The sequence below is a fragment of the Macaca mulatta genome, chromosome 9 (assembly GCF_049350105.2).
Source record: "Macaca mulatta isolate MMU2019108-1 chromosome 9, T2T-MMU8v2.0, whole genome shotgun sequence".
NCBI classification, from domain to species: domain Eukaryota; kingdom Metazoa; phylum Chordata; class Mammalia; order Primates; family Cercopithecidae; genus Macaca; species Macaca mulatta.
In genome coordinates this window covers 58,933,790-58,955,472 of record NC_133414.1, presented here as the reverse complement: position 1 = coordinate 58,955,472, position 21,683 = coordinate 58,933,790, and the positions used below count along the sequence as shown (strand labels likewise).

Here is a 21,683-nt window from a genome sequence, read left to right as displayed (position 1 = left end):
AACTCAGAGAGGAAGATGGCTTCAAGTAACCAACTACCCTGTGCTTTTCTTAGGACTAAAAAGCTCAGGAAGCTGGTGATGAATGAAAACCTTAGTCCTGCTGGCACTGCAGGAGGGGCCAGGAGAGCAGCAGCATCATAAGCCACAGGGCGGGGCACCTCAGGCAGGGGCATTCTGAGCTGTTGGGGAGGGGTGGCAACCAGGGTGGGGCACTGTGAGCTGTCGGGGAGGGCATTGTGATGTGTGGGGTGGGGCATTGTGTGCCACATGCCTGTGCTCCCACCTGGGCCAGTGGGCTTCAGTCTGTAGGTGACTACAGAAGGAGGAGGAGCTCCCTCTGTTCTCTCTTCAGGCAGTTGTGTCTCTCAGCGCTTGTTGGGTTCACAACCTATTGAATAAGCCAGCAAGTCCTCACCCTCCCAGACAAGTCAGCTCAGGGGATTCAGCAGGGCACGGACCTTGGCCCGCAGCCCCAGCTGGGGCCAGGGCCGGGCTGTAAGGTAGTCAGGCGAGCAGCGGGCAAGACCATCTCTGCAAGTGCAGCGTAGCCTAAGCCTAGGGCAGCAGGAGTACGTGGCCAAAGTTGTGAGCAGAGGCACAGGTCGTGGCAGACAGGAGTAGAGGTGCCCCATGGGGAATGTACTGACCTGTTGTGTGTGCCCCAAGGACAGCCCTGAGTTTGACCAGCCGCAGGGGTCAGTGTGCCCCTCTAAGTCCGACATCTATGAGGCAGGAGCTGGGGACAGAATGGCAGGAGCTGGGGACAGGATGACAGGAGCTGGGAACAGGATGGCAGGAGCTGGGGATGGGATGGCAGGGGCGCCTATGGCTGCTGCTGTGCAGCCTGCTGAGGTGACTGTTGAAGTTGGTGAGGACCTCCACATGTACCACATCCATGACCGGGAGATGCCTGAAGGTAAGGAGGTGACGGGTGCCATCTGCCCTCGGCTTGCCTCTGGATGCTGCTGTCCCCAAGGTCCCCTGGGAGGCATCGCCCACTTCGAGCTCCTTTCTGCCTGTAGCCAGCTTTCCAGGGGCTGGCCAGGAACAAGAGCTGGCTCTGCCTTGCATTCCCACCCCTTAGTTTTTCCCCACCGAGTCCAGTCAGTTTCTTTTCGCCTCCCCTCCCAATCGCTCAGTTCTTGCTCTCTCATCTCATTCTCCCAGGCTGCCATGGGACCATTTATTTATGGCTCTTCTTGTTGAATAAGCAGCAGTCAAATAAATGAGTTGATAAATTTTTATAAATGATTAAATCTTTTTTTCTTTTCTCCCTCTATATGTTTAGCTTTGGAGTTTAACCCTTCTGCCAATCCAGAGGCAAGCACAATATTCCATGGGAACTGTCAAACAGATGGTGAGACAACATTGTCTGTATGTCTGTGTATTATGCTGTGGGACTTTGTGGAGGCTTCTTTGGACCATTCTCTTCCTTTTCTCAATAAAAACTCAAATATTCCAACTTTCCAGCAGCCATCTTATTTTTTCTTTGTACCTATCCAGATGGTACCTAAGTGAAGGAACCAGGTAAGTGCCTAATTGTTTCCTTTGTTAAAGTAGCTAAATCTCAGGACAGTTCATATTCAGATATTCGGGGATTTCTTATTTAAAATCAGAATGGAGGTTGCCATGGGAGAGGCTGTATGGTATTCTTAATGGGCTGCTGTAAGTCACCTTGATAGAGGCTGCTTAGTTTCTTCTAACTGTAATTTGAACACAGGAGGAGGAAATAAAAGGAGGGTGCTTAAAATAATTGTGAAAGGTGTGAAACATCACGGCCAGGACTGCAGAAAAATGGTTGTGTGGGGGTAGGGGATGGTTTGTCAAAGGAGTTTACCCATGAGGCTCTGATTACTTTAAAATTCTTACTGTAACAAAAAATGTGTCTCCAGATTTATTCTGGTGACTTAACAGACTTTATTTACCTCCTTATTCTACAAGAGAGATGGGGATTGGTTCATGGTCAAAACTATCAAAACATGGAATGTCAATGTAGACTTTTAATGTGTAATATAAAGATTGCAGGTTAAAAATGTCAGACCTTCCCTGTAAGAGTGTTCGTTGCTGTGGCTCCCCCTTTGTCCTTTCCCCTCCTGACAATAGCATCTTGTTGAAAGATAAGAAAGTCAGAGTTTTGGCTGGGCATGGTGGCTCACTCCTGCAATCCCAGCACTTTGGGAGGCCGAGGTGGGCGGATCACCTGAGGTCAGGAGTTCGAGACTATCCTGGCCAACTTGGTGAAACCCCATCTCTACTAAAAAAATACAAAAATTAGCTGGGTGTGGTGGTGCATGCCTGTAGTTCCTCCTACTCATGAGGCTGAGGCAGGAGAATTGCTTGAACCTGGGAGGCAGAGGTTGCAGTGAACAGAGATTGTGCCAATGCACTCCAGCCTTGGTGACAGAGCGAGACCCCATCTCACAGAAAAAAAAAAAGGAAGAAAGTTGGAGATTTTTAAGTCTCTACATTGCTGAGAGAGGCACTGGATGGAGGCGGCGGAAAAGAGAAAACAGTTAGTTGGTTTGCCTCTAAAATCTTGCAAAGAGATGAATCTAAGTAAAAGTAATTCTGGGTAATAATATGATTCCTGAATAAAAACTAAAATGTTCAAAATAGAAAGCATTGCATCATAAAGATGAGAAATCCAGTTGGCTTATTTTTTTCATTTAAATGCCAGAGATTTCATTACTGTAGAGGAAATGTCTTATAGCTCTTCTATTTAAACTTCGGTTGGGCTCTTAATTTTTTAAGAGGTAGGATAATTATGACACCTGATGAGTGTGACTTTGTAACTTGTAAGTACTGTCCTCACTTTTCAAGATATTTAAGGATTGCTTTAGAATAAACAAATATGTGAATTAATTGATTGTACCTTTATACACAAAGCATGTAAGTATTTGTGTAAACTTATACTCTGTTCGGTGATGTAAGGAAAGGCTCTGAGTGATGTTACACACCAGTTAGTAGATGGGTAGTGTTGGATGAGAGCCCCAAAATGGCTCTTTGTTGTCATTCTTTAGGATTACAACACAGTTTATGTATGTCTCACTTGGCCATTTCCAATACAAATAAGGCCTGTGTATCTCCCTATGTATTGTTAATGAAGAAATGAAGACTTACAGATAGCACATGACTGTAGAAGACAGTTACTCAACAAAACTGAGGTTCTGTGTCCTCAGAATGACATGAAAGTGACAGATATGCTGAATTTACTTCTAAAAATTAAAAAAACTCTAGAATACATCTTATATTTTGCCTATAAAATAGACCTGTCTTTTAAAATTTACTGACATCTTTATTTTACGCAAAGTTGATTTTACACAACTCAAAGCTGACATTTACCTCTTCATTTTTTTTTTTTTTTTAAATAAAGGAAGGTGTCACTATGTTACTCATGCTGGCCTCAAATTCCTGACCTGGGTTCAAGTGATTTTCCCATCTCAGCCTCCTGAGTAGCTGGGACTACAAGCATGTGCCGTCTTGCCTGGCTCTATCTTATGTCTGTACATTCATTTCGATGGATAAGAATACAAGTAGATGTAGTGAAATAGCCTAAATGCAGCAGTTGAATAAACAAATTGATAAATTTTTATAAATGATTACCTCTTTTTTTCTTTTCTCCCTCTATACATATAGCTTTGGAGTTTAACCCTTCTGCCAATGCAGAGGCAAGCACAATATTCCAGAGGAACTCTCAAACGGATGGTGAGACAACGTTGTTTTTTCCACCAAGAGAAACAGTACAAACTCTTGTTTGATCAGGTGTATTATAGGAAGTATTTAGAAAAACTCGTATTGGTTTAAATTTTTCAACTTTTCACATATTCACTTGTCTTATTTTAACATGTGATATACTTTCCTTTAGTTATCATTTTAGTGAAAACATGTAAACTTTTTGTTTATACATTTTGCCATCTTTTTATCAACACAATTAATTTGTCATGTGACGGAGGAGTCATGGATTTCTCTTTATTCATAATTCTTGGTCCGTTTTCCCTTGCTCCAAAGAGTACATTTTAAAGCTGAATGATAGAACTTAGGCTTCAACTTGGTTTTCATTTAAATAAATTAAAAAACATAGTTGTTTATCATCGGGGATTGAATCTGTGATTTGGGCCTCCTCTCACACAGTCCTCTGACCGCATTCATTTACCACATCCAAGTTCATGCTACTCAAAACTTTAAGCTATTAACATTTTCATTTGATGTAATGTCAATTTAAACATGCCCTACTCCTGCTTATTTTCCTTAATGTTATGCTAAATCCTTATTTATTTGCTAAAAAACCATACACAGCCAAGTTTTCCAGTTGACTTAAACAGCAAGAATACAAGTGAGGGTTCTATAATCATATGTGAAGTAATGCAGCACAGTAAAACATGGGAGTTTGTAACCTTTGTTTTTATAGTTTGGGTAGACTTTGCCAATTTTGAATCAGTTATTTCTGGTTAGAATTTGTGTTCTTTTTTTACGTTACTGTAAAGAGATACCTAAGGCTGGGTAATTTATAACAAAAAGAGGTTTAATCGGCTCATAGATCTTCAGGCTGTACAAACATGGCTTCAACATCTGCTTCTGGTGAGGGCCGCAGCAAGCTTACAATCATGATAGAAGGCAAAGGGGAAGCAAGTGGTTCCACATGGTGAAAGTGGGAGGAGAGAGAGGAGAGGGAAGGTAGCACACTCTTTTTTTTTTTTCTTTTTTTTTTTTATGGAGTCTCTCGCTGTTGCCCAGGCTGGAGTGCAATGGCATGATCTCGGCTCACTACAACCTCCACCTCCCAGGTTCAAGCAATCCTCCTGCCTTAGCCTCCTGAGTAGGTGGGACTATAGGCGGGCGCCACAACACCTGGCTAATTTTTGTATTTTTGGTAGCGATGGGGTTTCACCATGTTGACCAGGCTGGTCTCAAACTCCTGACCTCAGGTGGTCTACCCACTTCAGCCTCCCAAAGTGCTGGAATTACAGGCTTGAGCCACTGCACCTGGCTGGTACCACACTCTTTTAAGGTACCATAATGAGAATTTGCTTATTACCGTGGGAATGGGACCAATCCATTTATAGGGAATCCACTGCCACTACCCAAACACCTCCCACTAGGCCCTCTCTCCAACATTAAGGGTCACATGTTAACATGAGATTACTTTCCAGTTGTGTAAAGACCCATGTTTTGTTTTGCTATTAGTGACATATTAGTAGGTAACCATTAAGTGTGGTTCAAGATGCTTACAGGGATTCTGTTGCATCTAGAGATAGGTGTCTGGTCAGGAAGCAGTTCTTAGAGCTGTTAGCTCTTAGCTTCTGATAATTAAAGTAACCTATGTGTAAACACAGAATGAGAGAATACTAATGGATCATGGCTCATATATGCAACAGTTAAACTTTTTTATTAGCTAAATTTTTCATCTGGCCTAGTTTTTTTGCCCTTTTCCTTTGTACATGAGGATTCTTTCATTTTTATGTAATATAAACTTTATGAAATAGAAACTTTCATTTGTATGTAATAGAAACTTTATGAAATTAATCATGCCAGATAATTTAAATTATAAATTATTGAAAATATTTTTTTAATGGAATTTTGTCTCATTTTACATAGGAGTAATCAGTAAGATGTTAACAACTACTTTTATTTTATGGCATTTGTATCAGAAGTGACCAGTTTTTCTTTTTTATTCTTAGTTATAGAAATAAGAAGAAGCAACTGTACAAACCACGTAAGTAAACAGTCAAATAGTTAAGAAATTGATAGTTTTACATAAAAGTGTGTCTCTCTTGATTTCTTTAAATTACAATGTGGACCCAGTGGTGATAGCATGGACCCCTTTCTGTGGATTTTCTAAAACTCTTCTATTTTCCTAAGTATTAAATGTATCCAGAAAAGTCTTTAGCTTAGTGTGTCCTTTTAAGGATTTCTGATATTTAAGTTGAATTTCAATAGTCTGGTTGTGGTAAAAACATCTGCCTTAAGGCTGGGCATCCTGGCTCATGCCTGTAATCCCAGCACTTTAGGAGGCTGAGGCGAGTGGATCATCTGAGGTTAGGAGTTCGAAACAGCCCTGACCAACATGGTGAAATTCTGTCTCTACTAAAAATATGAGATTAGCCGGGCGTGGTGGCTCATGCCTGGAATCTCAGCTACTCAGGAGGCTGAGGCAGGAAAATCACTTGAACCCGGGAGGTGGAGGTTACAGTGAGCTGAGATCACACCATTGCACTCCAGCCTGGGTAAGAGAGTGAAACTCTTTTTCAAAAAAAAAAAAAAAAAAAATCTGCCTGAAATATTTAATCTTATTTTTAATGAAATAACAAAAATAGAAGAGCTAAGTTAATTGCCAGCACAGTCTACTGACTTTCTATCACAGCAGGTAAAAGCATACCTTTCTTGCTACACCATGATCTTATGTTCCTCCCTCTGTTTCTTCCAATAGTAGCACACTTCTTCATTAAATCAGTAATATTTACATGATTATGACTCTGCAAATATTATTCACTGCTAAGTCATATGGTGTTTTCACTGTGCCTCTGCATTACATGTCCTTCATCCTGTCTCTGAAACAGTTCTGAAATCTGAGCACTTCTGCAATTCTCCTGGATCTTCTCTTTTTTCCTAGCCTATGTTAGTTTATCCATCCAAATATAGTAAGGAGACTCTGGGTGGTCTGTTTGCTTTCACATCCATTATTTTTTAGCATGAAGATAATTTTCTGACTATATTCCTTTGCTTATTTTCTAATAGCCGTTTTCCCCCAAGTGTTGTAGCATTTATCACATGCCTTTCAAAGATACTTTCCGTCTGCGAAAACACATCTGTTCCTTTTGTGTGTGTGTTGGAGGAGCAACTTTCTTTGGCCTTTTGTCATCCTAGTTCAGTATGGAGTGGCTTTCCCTAGATATGCTCGATGTCTGCTTTTCTGTGCTATCTCCTTAAAGTCTTTTGGGATCTCACATAACTGCTCTCTTGTGTGGGATTGCCTGAGTCCCTGATTTTGTGTTTCCTTCTGTCCGGTAATCCTCTCTAGTTGTACCGGAACACATTTTCCTGGGTGGAGATGTTTAGAGAGATGGCCAGTCTTAAAATCCCTCCTCTTTGATAGAGAGGACACCTCTAGGTTGAATCTAGATTTTATGGTTCTGAAGACATTTTGCAGTTGTGCTGTCATTACAGTGTTGTTCTTGAATTTATTGCCAGTGTGTGATACACTATTTACAACCAGGTTTTAGGTATCTGTGGAAGCTTTTTAGGATCTTCTCTCTCTCTGAGGTTCTGAAATTTTATAATAACAGCTTGGTGGAGATCTTTTCGTTTTATTGAGGCTACTAAACCTGAGACTATCTCTTCTTGAGATTTTTTTTTAAATTTTCTCTGTTACTTTTTTACTGATAGTCTTGTTATTCAGACGCTAGGCTGCTTAGACCAGTACACCTGCATTGGTTTTTAATTTTTCCCCTTCTATTTTTTTCAGTTTGTCCTTTTATTCTAGTTCTGGGATATTCTGTGACTTTATCCTCTACTCTTTCTATTGAATTTTATATTTTTGAGAGTGTTTTAAGATTTTTTTTTTTAGTTTTGCTCCTGGTTTTAACTGCTCCCATGAATTCCTTTTTTCTGTTGCTTTGATTTCTGTTGTTGGAGGCTTCCCTCCAATGTGTGGTGGTCCCTGGCCTGCTTTATTTGGAAGCAGGACTTCTGTTAGCTGATAGCACTCACTGTGAGTTTTTGGAAGCCAAACTAGCTTTTCATTTGGGGGACCTCAGTGTATTATCTGGGGATCTTTATTCAAGACATTTCAGTTTCTTCTGGGAAGGATCTCCCAATTTTCTGCCTGGGAAGTAAAAACATGGCCACTTGCTTTCCAAAAGCAGAGTTAGCGAAGGAAGTTGGAGTTCCATTTTTGGTATACAGTTTTCTTTATATCTCAGGTTTAAGCCATGGTATCTCTGAGCCAGGAATTCTCAGGTTTGATATATCCAGAGAACACACATCTAAGTTTCTTGTCAGATGGAAAGACAGGTGGACTCGGGGCTCTGGTTAGAGATTTTCAACTGACCTTGCTGGCTTTTGTTTTACATTTTACCCAACTTTCCAAAGTGCCATTTGCCTGTAAGTTCACAGCCTGCCTTTAGTTCTGCAAGACAAACTGGCTCGCTTCTGTTCCAGTCACTTTCTGTAAGCACCAAAGTTGTGCTTCCGTGTTGTTTACCACTCCTTTATCTACTTTTTATGTCTCAGCATTTATTAAAAATTATCTTTGTCGGCCGGGCGCGGTGGCTCAAGCCTGTAATCCCAGCACTTTGGGAGGCCGAGACGGGCGGATGACAAGGTCAGGAGATCGAGACCAGCCTGGCTAATACGGTGAAACCCCGTCTCTACTAAAAAAAATACAAAAAACTAGCCGGGTGAGGTGGCGGGCGCCTGTAGTCCCAGCTACTCGGGAGGCTGAGGCAGGAGAATGGCGTAGACCCGGGAGGCGGAGCTTGCAGTGAGCTGAGATGCGGCCACTGCACTCCAGCCTGGGCGACAGAGCGAGACTCTGTCTCAAAAAAAAAAAAAAAAAAAAATTATCTTTGTCAACCTTCTCTCCTGGTCATGTGTTAACCTTTATTTTATGATTAAGGAGACTTGCGGAGGGAGGGGAAATAAATTTGTGGTCAATCTATTATATTTAATCCAAATTTAGGACCTATGCTTAAATCAAAGTCTAATTTGAGTATAATTAATGATATTAATCCAGAGAATTTTTTAAATTAATGTATGTATAATAAGCATATTACATTTTTCTCCTAAGGCCTTGTTTAATATTTTCATTTAAACTTTATCCACCGCCATATACTTCTCTTACTTCACAACAGACATGGAGCTGTTTTTGTGAAGGCCCAAAGTGTTAGAAATATTTAAGTTAATTAAGATTTGTTCATTTTTAACCTGGTCAACATAACAAGACCTCACGTCTACACAAAGGTTAAATAACAGATTAGCCAGGCCTGGTGGCATGTGCCTTTCGTTTTTCCTACTTAGGAGGCTGAGGCAGAGGATCGCTTGAGCTCAGGAGTTTGAGGCTGCAGTTAACTGTAACTGCACCACTGCACTCCAGCCTGGGCAACAAAGGGAGACCCTGTCTCAGAAAAAGGAAAAAAGTTATTAATTCTTTAAAAACATATCTAAAATTTGTCCTGCCCAAAAGGAGAGTGAAAAATGTGAACTTTAGCTTTGTTTTATTTTATTTATGTTTGCTGAGAAAAATGCTGTACTTTATTTATTTATTTATTCCATAGGGTTTTGGAGGAACAGGTGGTATTTGGTTACATGACTAATTTCTTTAGTGATGATTTGTGAGATTTTGGTGCACCCGTCATCTGAGCGGTATCCACTGAACCCAATGTGTAGCCTTTTATACCTCACCCTCCTCCCAGCCTTTCCCCGAGTCCTCAAAGTCCATCGTATCATTCTTATGGCTTTGCATCCTCATAGCTTAGCTCCCACATATGGATGAGAACATATGATGTTTGGTTTTCCATGCTGAGTTACTTCACTTGGAATAATAGTCTTTACTTTCATCCAGGTTGCTGAGAATGCCATTAATTTATTCCCTATTATGGCTGAGTGGTATTCCTTAAAAATATATGTGTATGTATATCACAGTTTCTTTATCCACTCCTTGATTGATGGGCATTTGGGCTGGTTCCATGTTTTTGTAGTTGTAATTTGTTTGAGTTCCTCATAGATTCTGGATAATAGCTGTTTGTTAGATATGTAGACTGTGAAGATTTCCTCCAACTCTGTGGGTTGCCTGTTTACTCCTTTCCCTGTGCAGAAGCTCTTTAGTTAAGTTTCACCTGTTGGTTTTGTTGCATTTGCTTTTGTGTTCTTGGTCATGAAGTCTTTGCCTAAGCCAATGTCTAGACGGGTTTTTCCAGTGTTATCTTCTAGAATTTTTATGATTTCAGGTCATAGATGTATGTCCTTGATCCATCTTGAGTTGATTTTTGTGTAAGGTGAGAGTTGAGGATCCAGTTTCATTCTCCTGCATGTGGCTTGCCAATTATCCCAGCACCATTTGTTGAATAAGGTTTACTTTCTTCACCTTGTGTTTTAGTTGGCTTTGTTGAAAATCAGTTGGCTATAGGTATTTGAGTTTATTTCTGGGTTCCCTATTCTGTTCCATTGGTGTATGTGCCTATTTTTGTACCACTACCATGCTATTTTGTTGACTATGGCCTTCTAGTATAGTTTGAAATAAGTAATGTGATGCCTCCAGATTTGTTTTTGCTTGGTTTTGTTTTGGCTATGTGGGTTCTTGTTTGGTCCCATATGAATTTTAGGATTATTTTTTCAAGTTCTGTGAAGAAGGATGGTGGTATTTTGATGGAAATTACATTGAATTTATAGATTGCTTTTGGCAGTATGGTCATTTTCACAATATTCATTCTACCCATTCATGAGCATGGGATGTCTTTCCATTTGTTTGTGTCCATGATTTCATTCAGCAATGTTTTGTAGTTCCCAATGGCATATCAAAAAGATAATCCAGCTGGGCACGGTGGCTCACGCCTGTGATCCCAGCACTTTGGGAGGCCAAAGCAGGCTGATCACCAGGTCAGGAGTTCAAGACCAGCCTGGTCAACAAGGTGAAACCCCGTCTCTACTAAAAATACAAAAATTGGCTGGGTGTGGTGACGCGTGCCTATGGTCCCAGCTACTCAGGAGGCTGAGGCAGGATAATCACTTGAACCTGGGAGGCGGAGGTTGCGATAAGCCAAGATCACGCCACTGCACTCCAGCTTGGGTGACAGAGCAAGACTCTATCTCAAAGAAAAGATAATCCACCATGATCACATGGGTTTCATACCAGGGATGCAGGGATGGATTAACGTACGCAAGTCAATAAATGTGATATACCACATAAACAGAATTAAAAACAAAAAAATCACATGATCATCTCAGTAGACACAGAAGAAGCATTTGACAGAATGCAGCATCCTTTTATGATTAAAACCCTCAGCAAAATCGGTGTACACGGATCATACCTCAATGTAATAACCCACAGCCAACATAATACTGAATGGGGAAAAGTTGAAAGCATTTCCCCTGAGAACCGGAACAAGACAAGGATGCCCACTCTCAACACTTCTATTCAGCATAGTACTGGAAGGCCTAGCCAGAGCAATCACACAAGAGAAAGCAATAAAAGGCATCCAGATCGGTAAAGAGGAAGTCAAACTGTTGCTGTTTGCTGATGATATGATTGTATACCTAGGAAACCCTAAAGACTCCTCCAAAAAGCTCCTAGAACTGATAAATGAATTCAGGAAAGTTTCAGGAGACAAAATTAATGTACACAAATCAGTAACTCAGTTATACTCTAACAGCGACCAACCTTAGAATCAAACTAAGAACTCAACCCCTTTTATGATAGCTGCAAAAATAAAATAAAATAAAATAAAATAAAATAAAATAAAATACTTAGGAATAGACCTAACCAAGGAGATGAAGACCTCTACAAGGAAAACAACTTTAATATTTTTAATGGGTTAAAATGAGAGGCAGCACAGCGGAAGAAGTCAGTGGGTGGGCATCAGCGTCCAACGGGTACTGGACCTTTGATGGTAAGGCTTTGGGTTTGACTTACTAAATTACTAGGTACAATTATTTTCTAGTTTTTGTTATGAAACCTTAAAACTACTAAGTAACCCCTTCCATTTCTTGTTAAAGGTCATAAAATTTCATAGTCTGATTTATGCTGACTGACGTTAGATTTTTCGTTTCTATTTTCTGACTACCTTAAATAATACCTATAAACAGTAAACTGTTAGTAATGTTTTTGCTGTAATTAAATGTAGTAAGACTTATCTTCCAAATTACAACTGAATTGTCAAACACTTGTCGAAGTTTTGGATTTACTCAAAATTCTGTGCTCAGCACTGGAGGTAGGAAGAGTAAGGGCCCTCCTGTACTCTTATGGAGAGGCGTACTTTCTCATGAGGGGAACACTCTGCAAGAATTCGTATCTTGTGAATTCGACTAATTAGTGTAGAAAAAACATTTTTTGAGTGACTGCCAACAAAGAGATCCAACAAGGTAGATGGAGTCGAGCTTGCTGAAGCAAGGAAAGAGAAAAGCAGTATTCTAGGCAGAGAGCAGGGGTAGAGCAGGAAAATGGCTAGGTGCAGGTCAGATGATTTACAGAATGAAATTGATCAAGTTTTGAAATGAACGGAAAGTATTCTCTGAGAATCTCATTTGAGGCATGTCATGGCAGTCTTATTTAAACATGAAGCAAAAGATTTTTTTTTTTTTTGTGAGGCGGAGTCTTGCTCTGTTGCCCAGGCTGGAGTGCAGTGGCGTGATCTCGGCTCACTGCAACCTCCGCCTCCCGGGTTTACGCCATTCTCCTGCCTCAGCCTCCCGATTAGCTGGGACTACAGGCGCCCACCACCACGGCTAGCTAATTTTTTGTACTTTTTAGTAGAGACGGGGTTTTACTGTGTTAGCCAGGATGGTCTCGATCTCCTGACCTCGTGATCCAGCCGCCTCGGCCTCCCAGAGTGCTGGGATTACAGGCGTGAGCCACTGCGCCGGGCCAGAAGCAAAAGATTTTTTAAGTTGTCATCTGTTTTCAGGGTGTGAGAGAATGTTTAAGTGATACTGTTTTTATCTTCCACATAAGAAAATAGGACTAGAGAAACCTATGGCTTCCTCGCTTGTTGGTGGCCTAGCAACCCTGGCACAACAGAGCCTCTGAATCTGAAACACTTGTTTTGTCACAATATCGCCTGAAATAATACATTTAGAATGAGTAATTTAGTAAATGCATTAGTCTTGTAGTCACTGCAATAAAATGCTCTTGTACCAGTATTATTTAATACGTTGTATTTTATTGTAGTAAATAAATCATAGAAATAGAAATTCTTGGCTGCTTTATATTGCTGTAGAAAAAAACAATGAAATCTTATTTTAAACTTTTCTCATGATTTTGAAAGGGAATTCATAAAATCCTTGTTAGGTTTGATGACAGGTACCATATTAAGGGCAGCATTTTATGACCCATATCTTAAACATCGTCTCTGGAAGTTAAGAGCCTCCAATGGGTTCTCTGTAGAGTGCACATGATACCGCACTCAGGCAGTTCATGGAGTGTAAGAAATATCTTAGTGCTTTGTCATTTGACATTTTAACCAAGAAAAAATACACTTTGATAAGTTTAACTTACACTTCCCTTCCCCTTCAGGTATCTACTGTGCGTTTCAGTCAACAATACAGCTCATGTTCAACAATCTTCCTTGATGACAACACAGCCAGCCAGCCTTATCTTACAATGACAGTAATATCGTGAGTACAACTATACTGCCAAGGGATAGATCCCTTTATTCTAAAATTATTTCAGCCGTTTGGTTATCCTCTTCAGCAATCGGTTTAAGAAATTGGAGTCAACTATATATTGATATCCAGATTCTATATATTAAGTATATATTAAGTATCAATTTCTCTTTTAATCTTAGATGTCATGGTGGAAGGAAAAATCAGTTAGCAAAGAAACAGTCCCAGAAAAAGTGTATTTTTTTGATGCCTTTATGCCTTGAGACACTGTTGAATGCAGTGAGAAGGATAGGTTCCCTTTATTGAATGTTTTTCATGAAAACTTAGTTGTTCAGTGCATTATAGGCCTAAATCAGTGTGTACTACTTTGGACAGTAGCCTTGGAAGAAGGAACAGCTTTTCCTCTTCTGACACCACAGTATATCTGCATTTGAATTTCTCTCATTGTGCGTGAGCACCTCATGGGCCACAAAGATGTGCTTTGAGAGCACCCTGAGATGAAGTTTATTTTGAAAGGAACAACAACCAACACCAGCACCACCTCCATAAGGGCTTTCCAGTGTACATTATTATCATCTCCTTGGGTTATGAGTGTTGATTTTTAGAATACAGTTTGGAAAGTACTAATTTAGAATATTAATGTCTTTAATTTTACTTTTCATTCTGTAAACATAACTAGCTTATAAACAATTTTGTTTCAAATGCACTAGCCTTTTTAGCTAATTCAATTGTCAGTAACTTTTACTTCAATTAAAAATGGCAAGTTTACACTCATAATAATGTCACTTTCTTCTCTCCCTTTTAACAATAGTTGTGATGAAATTGTGTTTCAGCAAAAACTGGACTCAAACTCTGTCTCAAGTCCTGAGCTTTGGGACCTGTTGAGTAATCACTAAATGTCTGTAGTCAGCCAAATCTCTGAAATCTTTGAGCACACATACACCAAAACTACTTTGACTAGAGTCCCTGGCTTCTTTGAGTTCAAAAGATTTTGATGTGTTAGCATACAATTCAAAAGTGCCTTTGAAGATTAATCTTGCTTAAACAAATTTCATGCTTTTTTCCTCATTATTCTACTTTTTGGAAGTCTACTTTTGAAAGTAAAGTAAGTTTTAATTTGCCATCAGCAAGTTTGAGAAATAATTATTTGGTATATTAACTATTGGTGAAATAAAGGTTTATTGAGCAAATTAATAGGGCAAATTGGCTTCAAGAAAAGATTCTGAAAAATGTTTATCATGAGTCAGTAGTGCAGTGTTGTCAGTGGGATAGGTGGAACTCACTGAGATCACTTATGCAAGGTTTTTTTCAAAATACAGCTCTGCAAACACATGTATCTTCCCATCTCCACTTTCTGTCTATCTCTAGGCACTGAGAAGCCTTTCAGGAAAATAGGGATGGATATGAGGCATCTTTATGTGAAGAAAGGCATCCCAGAAGATTCTGATTTTCACCCCAGCTCTATCATTCCAAACTTTGCTGCACATTGAAATCACCTGGGAAACTTTTACCAACAACCTTGATGCCCAGAGTCATACCCAACACTAATTACATTAAAATGTCTCATGTTGAAGATGAGGCCGTTATTAAAGCTTCTCAGGTGATTTTAACTTGCAGCAAAGTTTGAGAGCCACAGCTTCATTTGAGTTTAGGATGAGAAACTGCTCCTATTTGGTGGGACCTTGGGCAAGTCAGTTTTAAGGTTTGTTTCCCTGATCCGTAAAATGAGTGTTGAATTAAATATCATGTAAGGTCATTGGTCCTTTCCAACATGTAACTTTAAATTCCGTGATTTGTGAAATTATTTCAGAAATGAAAACTACTTGAAGCACTGTAGATATATCCATCTTACATGCTAATGTTTCAGGCTTTTTAAAAAGTGCTAATATTGTGTAGACCTATTAACTAAAATTGAGATTTGCCTTCCCTCAGTTGTTTTGGCCTCATTCTACAAAATTAGCTGAGTGTGGTGGTGCACGCCTGTAATCCCAGCTACTCGGGAGGCTGAGGCAGGAGAATGGCTGGAATCTGGGAGGCAGAGGTTGTGGTGAGCCAAGATCGCACCATTGCACTCAAGCTTGGGCAACAAGAGTGAAACTCCATCCCAAAAACAAAACAAAACAAAAAAATTACCTGGGCAGAGTGGTGCAAAGCTGTAGTCCCAGCTACTTGGGAGGCTGAGGCATGAGAATCACTTGAACCTCAGAGATGGAGATTGTGGTGAGCCAGGATCGCACCACTGCACTCCAGTCTAAGCAACAGAGTGAGACTCTGGGTCAAAAAATAAACACATAAAATAAATCACATGGGACGAACGGTTTTGTGGGTAGAAGAGCATATAATGGGGAAATCTGTTATTATTTATATATTACAATCATCAACAGAAGAACGTCTTCTTAACAGCATATTGCCTCACATTTTGGTTCTTATATTTTTGTGAAAAACCAAGAAATGAAAACAAAGTGCCCTTATGGTGCTGTTCCGAACTAGAAGATTTGAATTTCAGGGCCGCTAGGAGAGTTTCCTCTGCCCCCCTTTTAAAAAATGTCTTCAGGCCTAACAAATGATAACATCTATTGTTATGAATTTTTTTTCCTTCCACAGAGTGACCTTGGAGATACATCATGATAGCACGCAAAGGTGAGCTTTTTAGAAACCTGTCTTGTTATTCCAGCTAATTACTTTGCAAGATATCAAGCTCAGTGTTAGGTCACAGCTCTAGACATCATAAGCTGTATTGTGCCTGCTAAAATATTGAAGCAAATTATTTGTGTTCTTTATTCCTTAAGACTCTTAATTCTTAAATGATTGAGCATCTCAAAGAGTGTGTTTATGTTGATTATATTGATATTGACTGTGGTAGAAATAGAAAACTGAGATTTTTTTTCGAAATCTTTTTAGTTTAGATTTCACAGCCTTAGCACTGTTGATATTATGAGCTAGATAACGCTTTGTTGTGAGGACTGTCCTGTGCATTGCAGAGAGTTTAGCAGCTTTCATGGCCTCTACCAACTAGATGTCAGTAGTAACCCATGGCCCAGGTTGTAATACCAGAAAATATTCCTTGAGAACAATATTATTAACAGAAATTTTTCACTGAAAAATAACTTTTCTACAATAAAAAGTTGAGTAAAAAGTGTGTCATGTATTTATATTATTTAAAGTCTCTCATGTTGAGCTTAATAGGAGACAACTGGATTCTCTAGATCTTTCTTTCTAATTTGCTTTTAAAAAGCAGTAAGAGGCCGGGCTCAGTGGCTCACTCCTGTAATCCCAGCACTTTGGGAGGCTGATGCGGGCAGATCACAAGGTTAGGAGATGGAGACCATCCTGGGTAACATGGAGAAACGCCGTCTCTACTAAAAATACAAAAACTTAGCCAGGCGTGGTGGCACGCAACTGTAGTCCCAGCTATTCTGGAGGCTGAGGCAGGAGAACAGCTTGAACCTGGGAGGCGGAGTTTGCAGTGAGCTGAGATTGCATCACTGCACTCCAGCCTGGGTGACAGAGCAAGACTCCATCTCAAAAAAATAAAAATAAAAAAAATAAGATGGCTGGGCGCAGTGGTTCACACCTGTAATCTCAGCACTTTGGGAGACCGAGATGGGTGGATCACTTGAGGTCAGGAGTTTGAGAGCAGCCCCACTAACATGGTGAAACCCGCCTCTACTAAAAGTATAAAAAATGACTGGGCGTGGTGGTGCTTGCCTGTAGTCCCAGCTACTTGGGAGGTTGAGACCGGAGAATCGCTTGAACCTGGGAGGCAGAGGTTGCAGTGAGCTGAGATCTCGCCATTGCACCCCAGCCTGGGTAACAGAGGGAGACTCTGATCTCAGAAAAAAAGCACTAATAAGATGACCTAACCTCATATAAATATGTAGCTGGTAAAAGGTGTATTTTTAAAGTTTTCAGGCAGTTATGGGTATTCTTTAATACTAAATCAAAACTTCACAAGTGCTAGTTTCTTAAATTAGTTACAGTGGCATTTTCCATGTTAATAAATGTATTCCATCAGTACTCATTGATCTTTGTTGCACATTAAATGGATCTTCCCCCCCATACTTGCATTTATAATGTTATGCATTAGTTACTTGGAATATATTGGTTTACGTTTTATTATGTCAAAAATCACTTTTAGTTTAACCACCAATCTTACTTTAAAACACCTTTGGCCGGGCGCGGTGGCTCACGCCTGTAATCCCAGCACTTTGGGAGGCCGAGGCGGGCGGATCACAAGGTCAGGAGATCGAGACCATCCTGGCTAACACTGTGAAACCCCGTCTCTACTAAAAATGCAAAAAATTAGCCGGGCGAGGCGGCGGGCGCCTGTAGTCCCAGCTACTCGGGAGGCTGAGGCAGGAGAATGGCGTGAACCCGGGAGGCGGAGCTTGCAGTGAGCCGAGATCGCGCCACTGCACTCCAGCCTGGGCGACTAAGCGAGACTCTGTCTCAAAAAAAAAACAAAACAAACAAACAAACAAAAAAACACCTTTAACTATTGAAAAGCTGTCAAGCCTAGTAGCAGGAAGAAGTTTTTCAAAGTCCTCAGGAAAGCTTACATTTTATCATTGGGAACAAATACTTATTTTCCTTGAAGGGACAACCTCTCCATTTATTTTTGAGAATGATAGTTGTACTTCTTTTTTTAGACTGAGTCTCACTCTGTCACTTGGCTGGAGTGCATTGGCATGATCTCAGCTCAAGCAATCCTCTCACCTCAGACTCCTGTGTAGCTGGGACCACAGATGTGTGGCACCACGCCAGGCTAATTTTCTTGTAGTTTTGGTAGAGACAGGGTTTCGTTATGTTGCCGAGGCTGGTCTCAAATTCCTGAAGGAGCTCAAGCCATCTGCCTGCTTTGGCCTCCGAAAGTGCTGGGATTTTACAGGCATGAGCCACAGCGCTGGTCCGGTTGTACTTGTAAATAAAAACGATGTTCTGTGAAAAAATTGGTTGTTCAGTTCACAATTAAATCATGAATTATTTAAAAAACAAAACAAAACAAAAAAAACAACAACCATACTGCAGTCAGCAGAAGCACTTCTTGTTAACTTTTCACTTATTCAGAATATTAAGGAGACATATCAAGATTTAATAACATTAATTTTTACTGCTTCATCAAAGACATTCTTAAGTAATTCAGGCTACCTTTTTTAACTGCAGGGGACAGTAAAGAATAGAGTGACTACTAATGTAATTGGTACCACTGCCTTGATTTATGCTGAGAAACCAGCAGTTTTACCCATTTTTACTTTTATACAGTCATGGCAAGTGTCAACGAAAAAGCAGGCAATGACTTTGTATTACTTTTACAAATTTTTAAAATTTTTAATCAGCTTTCTCAGGTTTAATTCGTATGAATCAGAACAGTGTTGGCCAGGCACAGTGGCTCAGTCGCGTAATCCCAGCACTTTGGGAGGCTGAGGCGAGCGGATCACCTGAGGTCAGGAGTTCAATAGCAGCCTGGCCAACATGGTAAAACCACATCTCTACTAAAACTAAAATATTTAGCCATGTGTGGTGGTGGGCACTTGTAATTCCAGCTACTCAGGAGGCTGAGGTAGGAGGATCACTTGAACCTGGGAGGCAAAGATTGCCATGAGCCGAGATCGCGCCATTGCACTGCAGCTTGGGCAACAAGAGTGAAACTCGGTCTCAAAAAAAAAGAACAGTTGGCCTCTTAGGCCTTCTGGAAAGGGTCTTGGGGATCCCGAGAGGTCCACAGAGCACATTTGGAGAATCACTGGTTTATCACACAGGCACAATGCATTAGCTTTACAAAGTTTAAAGTTCATCAAAGACTGGCCTCTTAAAAAGGCAGATGAGTTTTTAATTCAAACAACAGAAAATACATAAATACATCATGAGACTATACTACAGAGAACTAAAGAGAAAGGAAGCTAGAAAATCTGAATCACGTTTACATTTATTAAAGTTCATCACTACTGCTTTGTAAAACATTCTTGTGTTTCAGTGTGTGGTTAGAAGAGTGAAAATATATTTGGTTTATTGCCATCGCCTGTTAGGGAGAGCCAATACTTATGGGCACTTCTGACTGGTTGTCATGTAAAAGACTTCACAGTACAGGACATGAAATGCTGAGAAAGAAGAAGTCAAGAAACCCTCTGCAAGTCAGGATCCAGGAGAAGATTTTGTAAAAACTGCTTTGGTAAACACCAAAGCACACAGGAGGCAGTATTTTACTAAACAGGTATTATACTAAGATATTAACAGTTTTTGAAGTAATGCACACTCTTATTTTATAGAGATGCAGATGGATCTTTGAGCATATGTGATGAAGAGTTATACTCATTTACAGTAAGTGGCACTTTTATTGAGATTGTATTTTCATCATACACTTGTATCTGTTTCATGCTGAAATCAAAGGCATCTTTTTAAAAATCTTCCCCATTTCATGTTACATTTAGTCATCTTAAGTGTTGTAAAAAGAATGTGCTGGAATAAGAACTGATCTGCAGCTCTGTTTAGTGAGCTAGTATGAGTAAATATACTACCCAAATAACAGAAAATGTATTTTTTTTTTTTTTTTTTTGAGGTGGAGTCTCTCTCTGTAGCCCAGGCTGGAGTGCAGTCATGTGATCTCGGCTCCCTGCAGGCTCTGCCTCCCAGGTCCCTGTTCAAGCAGAAACCTGAACCAAGTGAACAAGTTCAACATCATCAGTAAGAAGAACTATCAGTGCCATAACTCTGATGGAATGCACGGGGAAGGATTCCACATCATTTTTGTACTGTAATGGCCAAAGGTGCATAACTTCAGTCCAATCATGGAAATACATCAGACAAACCCAAATCGAGGAACATTTGACAAATACTGATCAATACTGGTTCAAAGTGTCACGGTTAGGAAAGATAAGGAAAGACTGAGAAACTGTCACTGCAGTCCTACAAAATGGCAAGAGACTAAGAAATAACTAAATGCCCCGTGATCCTGGGTGGAATTTGTGAACAGAAAAAGGACATTAGTAGAAAAAGTGGTGAAACTCCAGTAAGGACTTTAGTTTAGCTAATATGTTCATTTTAAATTAGTTAAATAATTTAAATATGTTTAAACATTATTGAAATGTATTTAAATTAATAAAATTGGTTATTTTATGAGATAATTTTAATCTAGTTAAATATGAGAATGTGGATTTCCTTGTTCTGACCGCTGTACTGTGGTTATCTATGAGGTGAACATTCAGAGAGGCTGGGGGAGGAATAAATGGAAATTATACTATTGAGTTGGAAGAGAAACCTACCCCATCAGTCACGAAACCCTCACATTCACGGCAGTGTGTCGGAGGTTCCAATATGAATGGCATTTCCCAGATGTCAGTGCGAGGTCCCTGTGGAGGGAGTGGGGCTCCCTGGGAATCTAGTGGAGAGCATTCGGGGCTCCCTTCCTCAGGAGCCTGCCCTTCCTGCACAGAAGCATCAGCCTCACCTCTGTAGCGCTGCCCCTCTGCCTCTCAGAACCCACTCGGCTTCAGGCAGTTTCTACTGCCAGCCTCCTTTCACAGATGCAGCCTCCAGGAACTCAGCCCTGCCTTCCCAAGTGTTCCCGCCTCTCTTGGGAAGGGATGCTCTCAGATTCTGCACCCCTGGACTTCCCCGGGCAGCACCTGCTCCTTCATTCTTCACTTCCGCAGCTCTCCGTTCTCACTCTGAGGGTCCTCTCCTCCTGGGAGTGTGTGTTGCTAGCAACAGTGAAGATCCCCCCCCGCCGGGTCGCCCCCCATGCCCTGTTCTTCTGCACTTCCCTGGCTTCCTGTGTTGGTTCTGCTGGTGTCACCTGCTTTTGGGTTTACGTGGCTTCCCAGCTTCCTAATTACTCTGAAGTTGAGTTTGATGTGTGTGTTGATGATGGGCTTTTTCTTCCTCCTCCTCCTCCTCTTCCTCCTCCTCGGTCTTGTTGTTGCTCCATATAGTTTCCAGAAGGAGAAAAGGGACACTGTAAAATTAAGCTGCTGCAGGCCTAGCACAGTGGCTCACACCTGTAATCCCAGCCCTTTGGGAGGCCAAGGCGGGCTGATCACCTGAGGTCAGGAGTTCGAGACCAGCCTGGCCAACATGGTGAAACCTGTTCTCTACCAAAAATACAAAAATTAGCAAGGATGGTGCCAAGTGCCTGTAATCCCAGCTACTTGGGAGGCTGAGGCAGGAGGATCTCTTGAGCCCAGAAGGCAGAAGTTGGCAGTGAGCCGAGACTGTGCTACTGTACTTCAGCCTGGGCAACAAGAGTATCTCTCAAAATAATAGTAATAATAATAATAATAATAAAGCTGCTGCCATGTTTCTATCAGACCCAGACATCCCGCAGAGTGAGCTGGAATTCTCTGTTTCTCTGTTTCGCGTCCATACCCACTGGC

At 40.7% G+C, this 21,683-nt stretch overlaps 1 protein-coding gene across 1 annotated transcript; it reads left to right on the top strand.

Annotated features, from left to right (window-relative positions):
* The first annotated feature begins 494 nt into the window (after positions 1 to 494).
* LOC106995672 (arf-GAP with GTPase, ANK repeat and PH domain-containing protein 5) lies at positions 495 to 20,446 on the top strand. The gene is made up of 8 exons (XM_028826318.2): positions 495 to 916; positions 1,289 to 1,357; positions 3,637 to 3,705; positions 5,679 to 5,713; positions 13,226 to 13,326; positions 15,919 to 15,954; positions 19,581 to 19,632; positions 19,871 to 20,446. Exons 1-8 carry the CDS (start codon positions 631 to 633, stop codon positions 19,997 to 19,999), a joined length of 777 nt encoding a protein of 258 aa, XP_028682151.2. The 5' UTR covers positions 495 to 630; the 3' UTR covers positions 20,000 to 20,446.
* The last annotated feature ends 1,237 nt before the right edge of the window (positions 20,447 to 21,683 follow it).

Coding starts and splice junctions, on each gene's coding strand:
- LOC106995672 (XM_028826318.2), top strand. CDS start 631: ATGGGGAATGTACTGACCTGTTGTGTGTGCCCCAAGGACAGCCCTGAG. Junction 1,358..3,636: donor TGGGAACTGTCAAACAGATG/GTGAGACAACAT, acceptor CTATACATATAG/CTTTGGAGTTTAACCCTTCT. Junction 3,706..5,678: donor GAGGAACTCTCAAACGGATG/GTGAGACAACGT, acceptor TTTTATTCTTAG/TTATAGAAATAAGAAGAAGC.